This window comes from Pseudorasbora parva, chromosome 3, assembly GCF_024679245.1.
Source record: "Pseudorasbora parva isolate DD20220531a chromosome 3, ASM2467924v1, whole genome shotgun sequence".
NCBI lineage: Eukaryota > Metazoa > Chordata > Actinopteri > Cypriniformes > Gobionidae > Pseudorasbora > Pseudorasbora parva.
The window spans coordinates 4,393,203-4,410,376 of record NC_090174.1 but is presented as its reverse complement, the minus strand read 5'-3'; the positions used below and the strand labels follow the sequence as shown (position 1 = coordinate 4,410,376).

General features: G+C 37.5%; 2 protein-coding genes across 2 annotated transcripts; one reads left to right on the top strand and one right to left on the bottom strand.

Moving 5' to 3' along the window:
- LOC137070440 (UDP-glucuronosyltransferase 2A1-like) lies at window positions 1-7,097 on the bottom strand. Its single transcript, XM_067437577.1, has 6 exons — window positions 6,276-7,097; window positions 4,818-4,966; window positions 1,479-1,610; window positions 1,227-1,314; window positions 927-1,146; window positions 1-578 (listed from the first exon to the last, which is right to left on the bottom strand). The coding sequence occupies exons 1-6, from the start codon at window positions 6,976-6,978 to the stop codon at window positions 281-283; spliced, it is 1,590 nt and encodes a 529-aa protein (XP_067293678.1). The 5' UTR covers window positions 6,979-7,097; the 3' UTR covers window positions 1-280.
- Window positions 7,098-8,529: 1,432 nt separating this feature from the next.
- LOC137070439 (E3 ubiquitin-protein ligase TRIM39-like) lies at window positions 8,530-16,517 on the top strand. The gene is made up of 8 exons (XM_067437576.1): window positions 8,530-8,763; window positions 9,147-9,236; window positions 9,396-9,931; window positions 10,853-10,942; window positions 11,055-11,288; window positions 12,473-12,611; window positions 14,977-15,012; window positions 15,967-16,517. The coding sequence occupies exons 2-8, from the start codon at window positions 9,221-9,223 to the stop codon at window positions 16,512-16,514; spliced, it is 1,599 nt and encodes a 532-aa protein (XP_067293677.1). The 5' UTR covers window positions 8,530-8,763; window positions 9,147-9,220; the 3' UTR covers window positions 16,515-16,517.
- Window positions 16,518-17,174: the final 657 nt, after the last annotated feature.

Here is a 17,174-nt window from a genome sequence, read left to right as displayed (position 1 = left end):
TATATATATATATAGGGTCAGAAATGAACTGGGTCACAGATCAGTTTCGTACTAAATCTGGCAACCCGTGTGTGGGTGGAGTCTGAAGAGGAGGGGCGGGGGAAACAACTCTCTCCAATATTTTGACTTTAGACTGCAAAATCCAATTCAACCGCTAGCTGTCAATATTACATATCATGCACCTTTAAGAACATTTGCAATTTACACAAAATGCACACTGGCCGTCACACACACGTGAAGACACATACCGCATCTCTGTAGAGAAGTATTGAGTATGCATTCACTCTTTTTTATTCTTTTGTGCTTTGCCATCAGAACGAGTCTTTCTGAAACATTTACGGAAAAAGAAACTGCATGTTTTAATGAAGAGGAATGTGATCAGTGCAACAATTGAGAGTAAAAAGGCCAGTACGTCCAGGCAGTGGTACTGATACCAGCTCAGGTCATGTGCCTGAACTCGTAGATGTTTAGCTCCTTTATTCCGCATCACAAACTCAATCCAGAAAACTGCCTGGTCCAGAGGCTTCATCGGCTGATCATGGTGGATTCTGGACAGTCTCATGATGCTTTCTTTGTACCTGATTAGAGAAGAAAAAGAAACGCTGCTTAACATAAGACTAGCTCTAGAAAAACATGAAAGTTTCTAAATATATTGACAAGCTTTTCTTTGTACTAGTGATTTAAAGTTAATAGTGTATGCAGCCGTTGTAATCCAGTGACCAAAAGGAAAACTCATGTACGTTTATATATGTATATATTATTTTGCTCTAGTTTCTATATTTGTTCAAAACCAATATATGTGTAGTAAATACACAACCAAGCTGACTGAAGAACAGGTTGTAGCGTTAAATTGAGGGTTGTTTCTAAATTAAGGAAAATAATCGTTGGTAATGGATTATTTCAAATTTATAAAAGACTTAACTCACGAGGGATTATTTAAGACAGTCTTTAGAGCATCCACCAGGTCTTTTGACTCCATTGTGTTGATATCAAGAACAACAGCAGCTCCTTTGGTCTTCATGTGCATCATGTTATCAGGCTGGTCACCAAACAATGGCAAACCCACCATCGGGACTCCATGATAAATAGCCTCATACAGTCCATTTGTCCCGCCATGGGTAATGAAGGCCTTTGCTTTTGGATGTCCTATCAGATAAAATGAAGTCAGTATCTATCTGACACTAATTATTGTGTATCATGAGCACACATGACAACACTTTCCTTACCAAGCAAATCATTCTGTGGGATCCAGTCGTAGAGTTTTGTATTGGGGGCGAGAGTTTCTGGCGTTTTTCCACTGTAACGCCAAACAACCTGTGCAAATACACATATGAGACAGTACTGAGCATATGAACACCCAACCTTTGGATAGAGGGTCAGAAATGTCTCAGGTTTCATACAAATTTTTGTCAAAGATGAAAGAAAGACTTATGGACTCAAAACTACATGAGGGTGAGTAACTGATGACAGAATTACACCTTTTGTGGGATCTGACCAAGAGCAGAAGCAATAGTGTTCGCTCTTTCCATTGTCAGGTTGTTGATCATGGACCCCAATGAGAAAACAACAACGCCATGATCTCCTGAGCTCTGAACAAACGTCTCCAGTTCCTAAAAGACACACAAATGACCACATACTTTAACAAAAAAAAAAGAAAAGAGGACTTGAAGCACCATTTATACCATTTACATTTCATAAATATATTTATACAGGAAATAGCAATCGTGGGGGAAATAAATGTTCATTCTGGTTCTCAACCCACAAAAAACATTCTAACTGCCCTATATTTCTACGAAGAGATCAAGTTTCGGATGGCATAATTGCAGCAGCTGGTTAAAAAAAATCCCCCCAGCTGTCGTTCTAAAGAACTGTGTATTTAAATGAGATGACATTTACTGCATGCAAAATTAAAATAGCAAATGTTTCATTATATCGTTCATTATAACAATGACATGGTAAAAGTCAAGTTGTGTTCTTTGTGTTTTGTGCGCAAAAGCAATGTTGATTATTGCCTAGTCTTGCATAGCCAGAGCTTTTAAGTGACAGCAGAAGGTCTTGATTTCACCGGAGCTTTCATTGGTGAAGGACCGTTTTGTTTTGTTCTGCATTTATGTTTAGGGGCGCAAAAAATAAGTCGATGTCCATTCAATAACAATGTTAGTACAATACAGAACATTGTGCAGGTTTACTGCAACAATGGCACCGCAAAATCTACCTACTTTTTAAAATCCAACGTGTAGTTGATCCTGATAAGCACTTATTTTCACAGTTGTAAACACAAAGGCTTTTTTTCTCCATGAGGGGGTTTGGCTTCACAAAAGCTTCGTTTCTAGATGGACTGTTAAAATTCACTTTTACATGGTGTTTAAACATAAATGTGTTTCAGCAGTGTATTTACACAATTACCCTATTATGATAAAAAGTGTCTCAGAATAAGCAGCTTGCCGATTTGAGCAATGTGGCGTCCCATGACGGCTGGCAGACTCCGCCCTATAAGCATAGACCCCGCCCTCAGTGAGCTGTGCAGTCCGCTATGTTGATCACCTCGCCAGAGCATTTAACAGCAGCATTAAAGAGAGAAATATGTTCTCAATAAAGCTACTAAAGGAAGTGACACACGTCTCTCAGAAATCATGTAGAATTCAACCATAGATAACGACTTTGAAACTCCTCAAGTGTTTCCTCATAGTGCGTGCATACTGGCGCAGAGCTAGCATTTTCAGATAATTCCCATGAAAGTCGAGGTCATGAGTGAGCTGCCGCTGATCTTAAGAGAGCAGCTGCTATGTAAATGTACAGTATAAAGCAGCTTCTTTTCAATCATACATTATCGTTATTTATGTGCTAGTGTAACAAACAGGATTTGGAAGATAAGGAATACATTTTAAAGAAGATGATTTTCAAATCTTATATGTCACACATTGCTAAAATCTGTCTGAGACACTTCTTATGAAAAAAGTTCACTGCCCACTGTTAAAAAAGAGGAATGAGTGAATTTTTGACAAGCTGAGGCTGACAAAGGTTATGGCACTGACATGTATTTTTTTCCCTTTATCCAGCTTTTCATAAGACTTAAAGGGTACATAATAGTTTCTGCCAGTCTCATGTTAATCTTGAATCCCTATAGAGTAGTATTACATCCTTCATATCTCTTTAGTTTTATCATATTTATAAAAGACATACACTGTACCGATTCTTTCAGGCGTGCAGCGGGCGGGGCAAAAGTGTCACAAACACACACACACACACACACACACACACACACACACACACACACACACACACACACACACACACACACACACACACACACACACACACACAGTACATCATAGCATTATCCCTAGATAACTTTCGATTCACTATCAGCTGGTGGTTTCACTTTATCAGAGCTGCCAACTTTTCAAAAAAACTTAGAGTGAGATTTGGTGGTGCCAACCAAAATGTTGCCGTACAAAGCAGAAATTGCAAAAATAAATTGCAAAAATAAATAATATTAATAATAGCGCTCTCTATATATGCATCAGCATTTGAATGGGGTACTATTGTTTGTTTGTTTTTTGCATCTATATGACGGTTTGTATATACATCCTATAGACACACACATTTTAAAGCACTAGAGACAGTGGCGTAACTTAGTAATGACGGGCCCAGTGAGGCCAGTGAGGGTATTACAAAAATGGTAACACTTTAGTTTAGCGTCCAATTCTACATTGCGATATTGGCTGTTTATTGCTACTTATAAATCAAATATTAAGGCCTTATTCTGTATAGGACCTACATCCCTCCCACTGAGATTCCAAATGTGAGTTAGTTAGGGGGGTTCGGGGGCATGCACCCCCGAGAAAATTTTGATTTCTATGATCTACATATGTGCATTTTAATGTGTTCTGAAGACCAAAAAAAAATTGATAAAAATAGCTTAAAAACCATGTCAGGGACAATTTTCGTCAGTGAAGAAAGTAAATCTGGTTAAATGATATTTATGTTTTATGAATCATTTTCGCAGACACGTTAATTTATTGAAGGTTACTGGGAAAGGTAATTATGTTTATTAAATTAATTCACAATATGCACACATTCATTAGGCTACTAATCTTATGCCCAATACAGGTAGAAAAAAATACTGAGCTATTTAATTTAAGGCTACAAATGGAATTGATTTAGACCATTTTAGTTGGCCGCCCATGATTTAGACCAACTAAAATCAGTAGCTTAGTTTGGTATAGTTATTTTTTCGTGCATCTCTCTCCAACACACACGCTCGTATTCTTGATCATACTTTGCTTTGGGGTTAAAAAAACTGGCTAACTTCACAGCGTTATACGGTTAATGAACATCCCGACACCGTTTAGATGAATCGCCTATATGTGAATATGTGCTGTGCAATTATTATTAAAAAAAAAAAACAATAAAAAAACAACAACAAATTCGACATTTTAAAGAGAATGCGTCTGATCTGATCATATCAATATGGATACGTTTGCACCAGCTCTGCAATATAGCACTGCAGACAAGTTACATCTATTACACTTTATAAAATATAGCATAGCTGAAGCTCGTTGATGGGCGTGCTCTTGGTTGATGTGCATATGCAGGAGAGGTGCCCATACAAGGAATTCTGCCCTTTAAGACATCATGCAGAGCCATACTCGAAGAAAAAAAAACTTTCTGAAAAAGTGTATTTGGCACAGAAATACTCAGTCATAAATCTATTTTTATTTTGGCCCTGTTGATTATCCAACTCTGTAGACCCCCCAAAAACAAATCAGAAGAGCAGATATTTCAAAATAATATGACAGAGCAAAGTCATTCACCTTTGACAGAGGCTTGGCAGGTTTGCAGTGCAGTCCTCCAACAAATTTAAAATTAGGCAGGAGTGGACGTGGATACTCAAAATCCCAGTAAGTTCTAATGAACAAGATGTCAGCTTTTCCCATAGTCTCACACATTGTTGTAGGTTTGCCTGTGACATACAGAGAATTCTATTAATTTGATGCAAGGTAAAAAAGAATCTACTACACTCTAAAAAATGCTGGGTTAAAAACAACCCAAGTTGGGTTGTAAATGGACAAACCCAGAAATTGGGTTGTTTGAACCCAGTGAATGGACCCATTTAAACAACCCAATTTCTGGGTTTGACCATTTTCAACCTAACTTGGGTTGTTTTTAACCCAGCATTTTTTAGAGTGTAGGGGAGAGCGGGGTTGGTTGGCGCACTTTTCACTCTCTGTAATATTTCTCAGTCATGCTATATGTTAAAAATGTCTAACCGGTAACAACTGAAAGGTTAAGATCTCATCAACAGATACATTTGATGTTCACAAATGATTCCTTTTTTACATTATTCATCATTAAAGTCATGTTGTGCACTTGTGCCAACCAGCCCCAGTAGGGGCTAGGTTGGCACATGCAACGGGGTTGGTTGGCACAGATGCTAGTTACAAAGAATGAGGTGACGAATATAAAGAACTTGAGCATTTAATTCACACATTCAAGCAAAATATCTGCTTAGTGTGCTGAATGGTATTTTGATGTCCTTTGCTGTGCTCCTAATTCTTTTTTTTTTGACTCTTCACCTATTTGGCATAATCTGTGCTTGTGTCTTTCCTCCGTCTAATGTTCTTAAATATTTTCTGACCGTTTTGAGTTCTAAAAGAAAATTATTTAATACATAAGTTTACGTTCATGATGATTTAACATACATTCCAGATAAAAAAAAATTAAAGTATAATTATATTTGTAAACATACACCATATAATATATGGTTGGCACATGTGTCAAACATAGTGCCAACCAACCCCCAAATCAGTGTGTCAACCAACCCCACCCATGGACACACCTCTTTACTCAAATGATGTTAGCTACATAGCATAGCTCATCAGAGACTTTTAAATGTCATATTAAAATATAGATGATCCCTATCTCTATAAGCTGAACACCTTACATTTTATATCTCTCTAAATATCATAATTATATAATGTATTTAGTGGGGGGGGGGGGGGGGGCGGTTTTTTTGTTTTGACACTATAAAATAGAAAAGTTGTCCTCACCTCAATAGTTAGTGACAGTTGGATAATTTTAGTAAATGGATGTGTTCAGATCAAGATGGCAGTCATTTTAATGTTATATTTTTGTGGCAGCACCCTTTAGTTTAATGGAATTTAACTGCGTGCCAACCAACCCCCTGACCCAACCAGCCCCGCTCTTCCCTACTGTACAAGTAAAGTATGCGTAAAAGTTGCCACAGATCAAACAACAACAATTAAGTTTACCCAATATTTCAGTGTAAATCGGATCAATAAACCACGGCATAAGTAGCAATACAGTCGAACACACGATGTAGTAGAGCATGTTTTCAACTCTCTCTGTGAAGCTCATGTGGTCGGTGAGGTGACTTTGCGTCGCGACTGCAGGAACATAGGATGGCGGTGTGGGGAGCTGACCGCAAAACCTCTCTAAAACATACGCGAAAGTCGCTCGCACCGAGAGGACGTGTGGGATCTTCAGCGTCTCTGCCATCAAGTCAGGGAATGGCATCATCGGATCAGACAAAAGCACATCAAAGTGAGATTCCTGAAGCGTGTGCAAGAGATCCTTATTGTGGAACAGGCCCTTGTAAAATTCCTCAAAGTGCCACTTAAACTTGGACATCAGTCGCCAGATTTTGAGGACTCTCTCGTATGTGGTGCCTGGGTCATTCATCCAGGGATGAATCGCCTCTTGCAATATAGCATTGGCCTCTTCTTTCTTCATGTTGACTTCAAACACTTTATATTTGAACCGCTCCTTCCGTGTGTACTGTACAGTAGGCGATGAAGAACTGACCAGAACCGTCACGCTGTGGTTCTTCTCAACTAACGCGTCTACGATTGAACGCATGTTGTGCCAGTGGCTGTACTCGCCTGGCAACACCAAAACCCTTCCAGCCTCTACTCCACACAGCAGCACGAGCACAAATATAGTCCCACAAATCATGCTGTGTTTCAAGCCTTTGCATAAGTGCGATCTGAACGGCGATCAAAACAGTATACAGGCAAAGTCCGGATGCGAAGTTCAGATTGAACGCTTGATCGTCACGTGATTAATGTAAACTTCAGTTTCAGGGAGTTAGGCAGAACTGCGATTGTTTTGCTAGGTAGATGTCTGACCTCTGACGGCGATTTGATTTCAATGTTCAATCTTAAATTGAGCTTCATGATCTGGTGATAGCAAGGTCAATGGACTAGTATTTTATTCTTGTCATCTGAATAACCCTCCCTTTCTTATCTGATTATTGGTTTATGCCTTAGCCTATAGTCTCTTTTTCACTCCTTGTTTTCTCCCTATTTATTCTCCTTCTGTTTTCAGTCATGTGCCATTTTAACGTTCCCATTAGGCTATGTGTATTTTTAATAGGGGCTCATTGTAACGCAACATGCCCAGCCTACACAACTGGGATTAAACCGCAGTTTCCCAGCTAACAGGGAACGTTCTCAGAACGTTGGCTAACGTTACCTGAAAGTTCTCTCAAAGTTATCAAAAAACGTTCTTCCAGTAACGTTATTAGAATGTTGTGCCAACGTTATTTGCTATTGAGAAACGTTCTAAAAACGTTAGCTATAAAACGTTATTCTTACATTGTTAGTGGAACGTTTTAAAAACGTTACTACATTAAAAAAAGTATTAGTCATTACAAATTAGTCATACAGCTTTTTTCTCAAACTTCAGATACATAATTTGTATATCCAGAGACAACTTAATGACACTTAAATGCTATTTTCGTGTATATATTTATTTTTTTACAATCAGAAGAAAAATCTAGTAAACTAATTATGTATTAAATATAAATGTAATATAAATATAAAAGTCAATTATAAAAGTGGTTTTAGCTTTTTTTAAGAAAGAATAAGATGTCAATAAACAAAAGCAAGTACAGTAAAGGAGAAAACAGGAATATTTTATTTGATCATACTCCACACCCTTATTAGAACGTTATTTAACGTTCTTAGAACCTAATGAGAACGTTAATACAACGTTCCACAAACTGGACATTTCAACGTTCCCAGAACGTTCAAAAACGTTTTTAGAACTTAATGGGAACGTTAGGGAAACGTTCTTATAACCTAAAATTGTTAGCTGGGTTACTTCTTCTGTTAGATCAGCATTAAAGAACGATAACATCAGATATGTCTAATTTTAAATAAAAATAAAATACATTTTTAGATAAAATAAATAAATAAGTGTAATGTATAATGTAATAATAATGTATAGCCCAGTTAAACAAATGTTCAGAGATATCCAAAGACTGTTTAATTTTGGCACAATTTTTCTTTCACTAAATAATGTTGATATGGCAACTAGTAACAGGCCTATGTTTCGTCATGCTGGCATGTGTGGAAAGTTTACACCCCTGGTTGTGCCCCACTCACTCCTTCACACACACTCACACTTTCACAAATCTTTTTTTTTTTTTTTTTTTTTTGTTGAAGAAAAAAGAAGTGTATGCGATTTTTTATGGCATAATTTTACCTTCAAACATGTCTTGCTCACATCAGCGTGTCATGTTGGTAGTTGTCCAACAGTCCAGGATACTATTGGTACAGACAGACATGAACACAACACACTGCAAATGTAAATGAGCTGTGACATCACTAGTCCAGAGAGAGATTCGGAGAAAGCGAAACTAACTCAACAACATAGACGCCTGAAACGATCCACCTCCAAACAACAGAATATTTATTGAGCTGTTCAAAGAGCATTGTGGACATCTGATCCTCACAGGTAAGAATAGACATAAAGATTGTGCTGAACATGGAAGTGCTCTGCTTTAGTGGTTTAAGTTTGGATAAGTTGAACAGAACCGAGTTTAAGCGTCAAATACTCAACTACTTTATAGTTTACTGCACTGAAATGGTATCAGAATTGTACTAAAAGTGTAATTTAATTGGTTGCAAAGCAGTTTGGTGTTTTGCCATTTGTCACACAACATAACGACTAAAAAAACAGGAAGTAGCTGACTGGACACAAACCTGCAGCTAAAAATCACATTAAACAAGATTAAAACTAGACTTGGTCATACAATCTGTTAATTTTAATGGTAAAAGTTATCTCTTTCCTTTAAAATAAACAGTAGTTAGTTCAGATTGTTTTTTCTCCTTAAAAAGACATCAAGATTGGAAGAGCAGAGGTAGCATATTCCTCAACTTCGAAGAAGAGACAAAAAACCAGGAGACAGAACATGGATAATCCTCTATGTGAGTAATAAAAAATACCAATCAAATATTGTTTTCTCTTATTGACACCCATTGTCTAGGTTAACTGTAAGCTCTGCACTGTTTGTACACTGGACATTCTCTCAACAAGAGAATTATACAGCAGTGCAGGTGATTTATCTTCATAATTTCTCTTTGCAGTGATGTCTTCCTCCAGCGGTCCGCTAACTGAGGAGCTTCAGTGCTCTATATGTCTAGACGTGTTCACTGATCCAGTCAGCACTCCATGTGGACACAATTTCTGCAAGACCTGTCTGAATAAGTGCTGGGACAACAGCCAGACCTGCAACTGTCCATACTGTAAAGAAACATTCAAGCAAAGACCCGATCTCAAGATTAATACCACACTCCGAGAGCTCGTAGATCACTGTAAAAGGAAAAGCCCTGAGAAAACAACTGAAGTTCTGTGTGACATCTGTGAGGAAAGAAAGCAGAAAGCCCTGAAGTCATGTCTGGTGTGTCAGAGCTCTTACTGTGAAACTCACCTAGAGCGTCATTTGAGAGTGGCAGGTTTAAAGAAACACAAACTGATCAATCCTGTGAGTAATCTGGAGGACTATATTTGTCAGAAACATGAGAGACCTCTGGAGCTGTTCTGCAGAGATGATCAGACGACCGTGTGTCTGTTCTGCACCGAAGGAGATCACAAGAACCACAACACTGTTTCTTTAGAAGACGTGAGTACTAAGTTCAACATTAAAAAACTTTACATACACTGTAAAAAAAAAACTACATAAAATTTACAGTAAAAAAACAAGCAGCAGATGTGGTTGGCAGAACTTTAATGTAAAAAATATATAGCAACATTTTAGGTTTTATAGATTAAAGTTAAATTTACAGTACATAACGTTAGTATGTTACGTTTTTCGTCAAGTGAAATAATGTTAAAAGACCATCCTATTGAAAATCTAATTTCTGTTATGTACTTTTGATATATAACCACCAATCACAGTGTAGATGAGTCACAGGATGAATCAAAGCTTTGAGGAAGAACTGTACTCATGTACATTTGCACACTGTCATTTACACTAAACAACATCATAACACATGACATTTATGAAATGCAATAAACATTATTGAACAACATTAAATGTAACATAAAACCCTGATGTACATAACTGATTATAAAAAACTAAGAAGAAACAGTTATTTCGACGAAAAGTGTCACACTGGAAATGTCAGCTTACATTTTTTAACGACTTACAAAAACTGTAATTTAACTGTATTTTACTGTAAAATTACATTAAATGTAAGGTTAGCTCTATTACAAGTTATTCATTGTGTATAGTACAGAAACTTTTTGTTAACTAGTTTTTAACCGTAGCATATTTAAAGTGTTTTACTGTTAAAATCACAATATATTTTTTTACAGTCTATGAATAAAATTTTGGTTATTATTTAATCACCCTAATGTTATTTCATCAATAAAATGTACGGGGTGTCTTTTCACACCAAGTGCTATCTCCGTCTAACAATGCTGGCTGTGCCAAACAAGATTAAAAAAAATGCATGAAGTAACGGATCGTTGTTTTGACACGAAAAACACGGGTTTGTGCAAATAGCCGCTGCCTAAACATTTCTATAAACTCTGTTTATAGACTCAGTGGATGATCCAAGATGTGCAGCTGATGATCCAGGACAGAGTCAAGAAGATTCAAGACATCAAACACTCAGCAGAAGTCAGAAAAGTCAGTGGTTGTTGTTGGTTGCTTACTGGAGATGTAGTATATTGACATCTATAACATGAGCTGTGCAGCAGACGACACTACTAATCATTTGTTGATTGTCCTGGTTGAGCAGAGAAACACAGAGAAGGAGAAAGCAGCCCATGTTGAGCTCTTCACTGATCTCATCCGCTCTATTGAGAGAGGTCAGACTGAACTGCTGGAGATGATGGACGGGCAGCAGAAAGCAGCAGAGAAACAGGAGGAAGAGCTCATTGAAGAGCTGGAGCAAGAGATCACTGAGCTAAAGATGAGAAACACTGAGCTGGAGCAACTCTCACACACTGAAGATCACCTCCACCTCCTACAGGTCAGTCAACATCTCTCTGATCAATGATAATGCTAGCCTGGTTAAAACAAGACAATTCTCAGTAGTAACTGAGTTATGGTCTGGCAAAGCTTCATAGACAAATCATTTCCAAAGGGGTGTCACCAACGGACGATGACGCGCGTATGTGTGTATGTGTCACCGACGAACGATGACGCGCGTATGTGTGTGTGTGTGTGTGTATGTGTCACCAACGGACGATGACGCGCGTATGTGTGTGTGTGTATGTGAATGTGTCACCAACGGACGATGACGCGCGTATGTGTGTGTGTGTATGTGTCACCAACGGACGATGACGTAGGCTGAGCGATGGAGAAACATCTGTGACAGCTACTCTCGGTTTGTGATTTCGAGGAAGATGTTGCAATGGCTTCTGACGACTTTTGCTGCTGTTGTAAAAGAAATATGATAATAGCTGGTGTCCAACGCCACTCCATCAACATTTGTGCTAAATTTGGAAACCCTAAAAGTATCTCAGACCGACTGAAACATCTCAGATTGACGGTCGTACAGGAAACATCAAGCTCTGATCGCATTTGCCCCATTGTAAGGAATTTGTACTGCGATTAGAACGCGATTTGCAATATTTAGACAATAAAATAATATTGACGAGTCTGGAAAATTGTGTCTCACAAACTTTATTAAAATGTAGTCATTTCAGATGTGTTAGAACATTTTCTGACTTGAGCATAGTTACGTTAGTTATTTATTTACAATTATTTAATATTTTTACATGATTACTAGATCTAGTGTGAGGAAATAAGCACAGAAAAGCCAGATACAGAGCTGTGTGTGTGTGGTGAATGATCACACTCCCCATCCTCCTCATCAAAGTAGCCGGTGTAATCCACATCTGGGAGCCGAGTGTTGATCTTTGCTCGGGGTTTTAACGAAAAGGAAAAGTTTAAATCGCCTTAAAACAGACCAGAACTGCTTCACTGTCGCTGCGCTGTCATCATCGTGTAAAGCCCACCCCAACATTTCTGATTGGTGCCGTGATTTCGACAGATTAGAAATGGGTTTGAATGGGCTCTTTGCCAGACTACTTGAAGACCAAATCTTAATTTGCCGGAAGTTGTCTGGGTTTTCCCAGGCTATGATAATGCAGGATATATTACACCATAACACTGCCCATGCTGAAGGATTTCTTCTCTCTCCTGCTGTAGATTTACTCATCCCTGTCCAGCTCTAAAAACACCAGGGACTGGCCTGAGATCAGTATGAAGACTGATAAGAGTCTGGAGACTCTGAGGAGAGCTCTGACTGAACTTCAGTATACTCTACAGGAGAAACTAAAGCAAACTGGTACTTCAATGTCAAATCCACCATACAGATACATATATTTTTCATCTTTTAATATTAGTAATGAAGAATGAGTCTGGTCCAAGCGGAAATAAGAGAAGTGTTGATCATCAACTCACAGCTCTAATTTCAGAAAGCATCAGTAAATTCATATTGTACTAAAAGCTTTATCCCTGTAAGGTAAGGGATGAAAATGTTGATGTTTTTTCGAAAGAAAAAAAATTCTAATTGATAGACATCATAGGTGAGGGATAGGCAAATATTTTGGAAGCAATTTACAATACGGGTGCACTAATATGCATTAATTAATGCTTAACTAATGCACAGATAATCATGAGTTAATGCATGACTCATGAAGAACTAAACCATTTAACTAATTGTTAAGTAAAATGTAATTGTGGTTATAGGTTTTGAATTAATTTTAAATCAGCTAATAGTCATGTGCCCCAACAAGTAAAGTCATAACATAATGAAACCTTTGTAAATCATTAATGATTAATTAAAGCAGATAACTGGAAGTTAATGCGCTAATTTACATTATTATTAAAATGTAATATGTTATTAGGTAATTAATACAATTTGACACATTTAACTAATAACAATTTAATTATTATTACTTAATCTAATCTTCTTTAGTTGTTGATGCAGTAATCATTAGTAAATGATTTAGTTCTTCATGAGTCATTCATCAATTATCTGTGCATTAGTTAAGCATTAATTAATGCATATTAGTGCACGCGTATTGTAAAAGTTTTACCAATTTGTTCATTCCGAGGAGAGAGATGTGGGAAATTTCAGGTCATTAGCGAAACAGTCTAATTTATTTATTATAATAGTTTTTTAAGTGGATCTTTTTAAAACTTTGCATGTGCTGCTGGGTAGCCACAGCATCAATCCACTCAAAAACGGAGATAAATAACATTAACCGCATAAAGGACTTCCATAAAACATTTGACCAAACATTTAATTTTATAGCTGTTTAAAAAAAAAAGTCGTCATGAAATAAAAATGTATGTAATATTGTAGTGTTTATTATGTTATTTAATATGAAATACTTAATAATAAAAAATAGAAAAAATCATATGCCCTTATAATCTTAAATCAAAAATGTTAACCTTCCCTCCCCGCTCGAAATGACTTCTCTTCTCTTCCTTTCATGTGCTATGGTGCAAGGATGGGGCTATCGCAGTCTTGCCTCGTTTTTTTAAAGCGGTTCTTCAGCGCTGGGAAGATGAATCTGTATTTCAACTGGGTCATCAATGCAGTAGAAATGTGAAATTATTTTTGAATTTGGTGTCTTCTAGACTGAGAAAAGACAGAAAATGTATTTTTGTCCCATGGGGAAGAAAGACTACAATTGCCAGAATGCTTCGCTGCCCTGTGAGGCCATTCCCAAAGCCACCAACTTGATTACAGTGACTGAGTTAGAGAAGACCCTACAATTAAAAACTGAACGTGTCTGCTCAATATAACTTAATGAGTGAGTCACCGCGCGAGTCTCACAGCACTGAGCACTAACTGCACGAGTGATGAGAGCTGAGGTAATCGCGACTACACTTGCAGCATACATTCACAACGCGAGCTCAGTCTGGCGCGTTTCAGTTCATGCCTTTGCAAGCTTAACTTTCACAGAAATTAATTTGAGAAGTTAAAAGTTACATTGCTCACCATATCTCCGTTTAAATGAGTGCCTGTAGCTGCGAGCTGAGCTCTCCCTGCGAGCTGAGTGTGATCTCCCATCCCCCATGCGCTGGTTCAAAACATGCGGAAATGGCTCCCTCTGCTGGCTGTAGTCTTTAGCCTTTGGCCAAGCATTCCTGAATGATTGTGCTTCCCCCCCCTTATATCCCCCTGAGACAAGAGATTTATGCATTTTATTTCTAGAAAAATTCCTCCTATGATGCAAATTGGCGATATTTGCATCATAGGAGGAATTTTTCCAGAAATAAAATGCATAAATCTCTTGTCTCAGGGGGATATGAGGGGGGGAAGCACAATCATTTGAATATACTCCAGGGTTTCTACTAATACAAAACCATATGCTAATCGCTGAAGTAACCCTTTAACCACAATTTTGTTAGCAACGCCCAACTTCCAACAATCCAATCAATTCCCGAAGGATAAAATCAAGCCCCGTCTTACTTTTCTCATTTCAGAAGCCTTTTCACGTGGATATACGTCACTATAAAGAAAAACAAACAAAAGCAACTTCCGTTTTATGCCGATTTTAAAGAAGGAATATAAAGAGCTCATCAGCAAACACAAAAATATTATGTTGTACACAATTCTTTCAATATACCTTAAAGCTTGTCTATAATTTCACACATGAAAACCTCTCAAAGATCTGATGATGTTTTATTGTCATCAGTCTCTACAGAGCTGAAGAGGATGGAGCAGTATGCAGGTACAGTGTGTGTGTCTGTACTACACTAGATTACATTTATATACTCACAGCCTCAGTATAATCTGATTAATAACTGGGTTAAAGGAACACACCACTTTTTTTGACAATGGGCTCATTTTCCAAGTCCCTTAGAGGTAAACAGTTGAGCTTTACCATTTTTGAATCCATTCAGCCAATCTCTGAATCTGGCAGTAGAACTTTTAGCATAGCTTAGCATACATCATTGAATCCGATTCGACCATTAGCATCAGTGCTCAGAAATTACCAAAGACTTTAGTTTTTCAAAGATAATATTTTTCCTATTTAAAACTTGACTCTTCTGTTGTTACATCATGTACTAAGACCAACGGAAAATTAAAAGTTGCAATTTTTAGACCAATATTGATAGGACCTATTTTCTTATTCCTGTGTAATAATCACAGAGCTTTGCTGCCGTGTCATCGGTGCAGCGGTGCAATAATATTACGCAGCTCCTAAAAGTAGTCCTCAGATAGGTAACTGCCAATGTGACCAGTACTAAGTTTGTGTAGTTGCAGAGAATGCACTTTTACGTCAGTAAAACTGTGATAATTATGCAGGGATGAGAAAATAGTTCATAGTCATATCGGCCTAAAACTTTTCGTTGGTCTTAGTACACGGTATAACTATAGAAGAATCAAGTTTTAAATAGGAAAAAATTGAAAGTCTTTGGTCATTTTTCTGAGCACGATGCTAATGGTCTAATCCGATTCAATGATGTATGCTAAGCTATGCTAAAAGTGCTACGGCCAGATACAGAGATCGCCTGAATGGATTCAAAAACGGTAAAACTCAACTGTTTACCTCTAAGGGACTTGGAAAATGAGCCCATTGTCAAAAAAAGTGGAGTATTCCTTTAAGTATTGAAAACAGTTACATCATCATCACAAAAGATCTGTATTGTGAACTTGTGATTCATATGGTCTGTGTTCTCAGTGGATGTGACTCTGGATCCTGACACGGCTCATCCAAGCCTCATCCTGTCTGGTGATGGAAAACAAGTGAGAGATGGAGACATTAATCACAAGGTCCCATACAGTCCCAAAAGATTTACCTACTGTCCAAATATCCTGGGAAAGGAGGGATTCTCCTCAGGGAGAATTTATTTTGAGGTGCAGGTAAAGAAAAAGACTGAATGGGAATTAGGAGTGGCCAGAGAATCCATTAAAAGGAAGGGACAGATAACACTGAGTCCTGAGGATGGATACTGGACTGTATGGCTGAGGAATGGGAATCAATACAGTGCCTGCGCTGGCCCTTCTGTCCCTCTGTGTGTGACGGTGAAGCCGCGGCGGGTCGGTGTGTTTGTGGATTATGAGGAGGGTCTGGTCTCCTTTTATGATGTGGAGTCCAGCTCTCACCTCTATTCTTACACTGGTCAGTCTTTCACTGAGAAACTCTATCCATACTTTAGTCCATCCATAAACTTTAATGGCAGAAACTCAGCACCTCTGATCATCACACCTGTCAATTACAATAAATGAACTTACACTCGTAATATTATTTAAACATTACAATATATGTGTATACTCATATAATTAATAATTGTCTTCATTATTTGTCAGTTCATATTTTAAATGTGGAAAAACATGCAATTGCAGTGTGACTTTTTTTTGTTGTTGAATGTTCCAAAATATATTTTGTAATATTTTAGAATGAAATGTCAAGTCGAAATTGAATGTAAAATGTGCATGTTTACATTAACATAATAACTGAATGAGACATTTATTATTTGTGGTGATTTGTTGAATTTATTTTTTGTTATTTTTGTATCACAAAACAATATAATTATTATTGGGCCATGTCAAATAAGCCACAATAGCCTGTTTTCATGGTACCATATAAAAACAACAAAAATATGGTACTGCTTAATGAATTAAGTTAAAGTGATAGTTCACCCAAAAATGAATATTAGCCCATGATTTACTCACCCTTAAGCCATCCTAGTTGTATATGACATTCTTCTTTCAGACAAATACAATCCGAGTTATATTAAAAATATCCTGGCTATATCCTGGTATGGGCAATACTGTCAGAGTGATTGGATTAGCATCTAAATGACACTACTGATTGGATTAGGACTGGTAATACTCTGAGGCGAGTCCCTTTACCTGGACATGACATTTGCATGCATTGTTTAGATT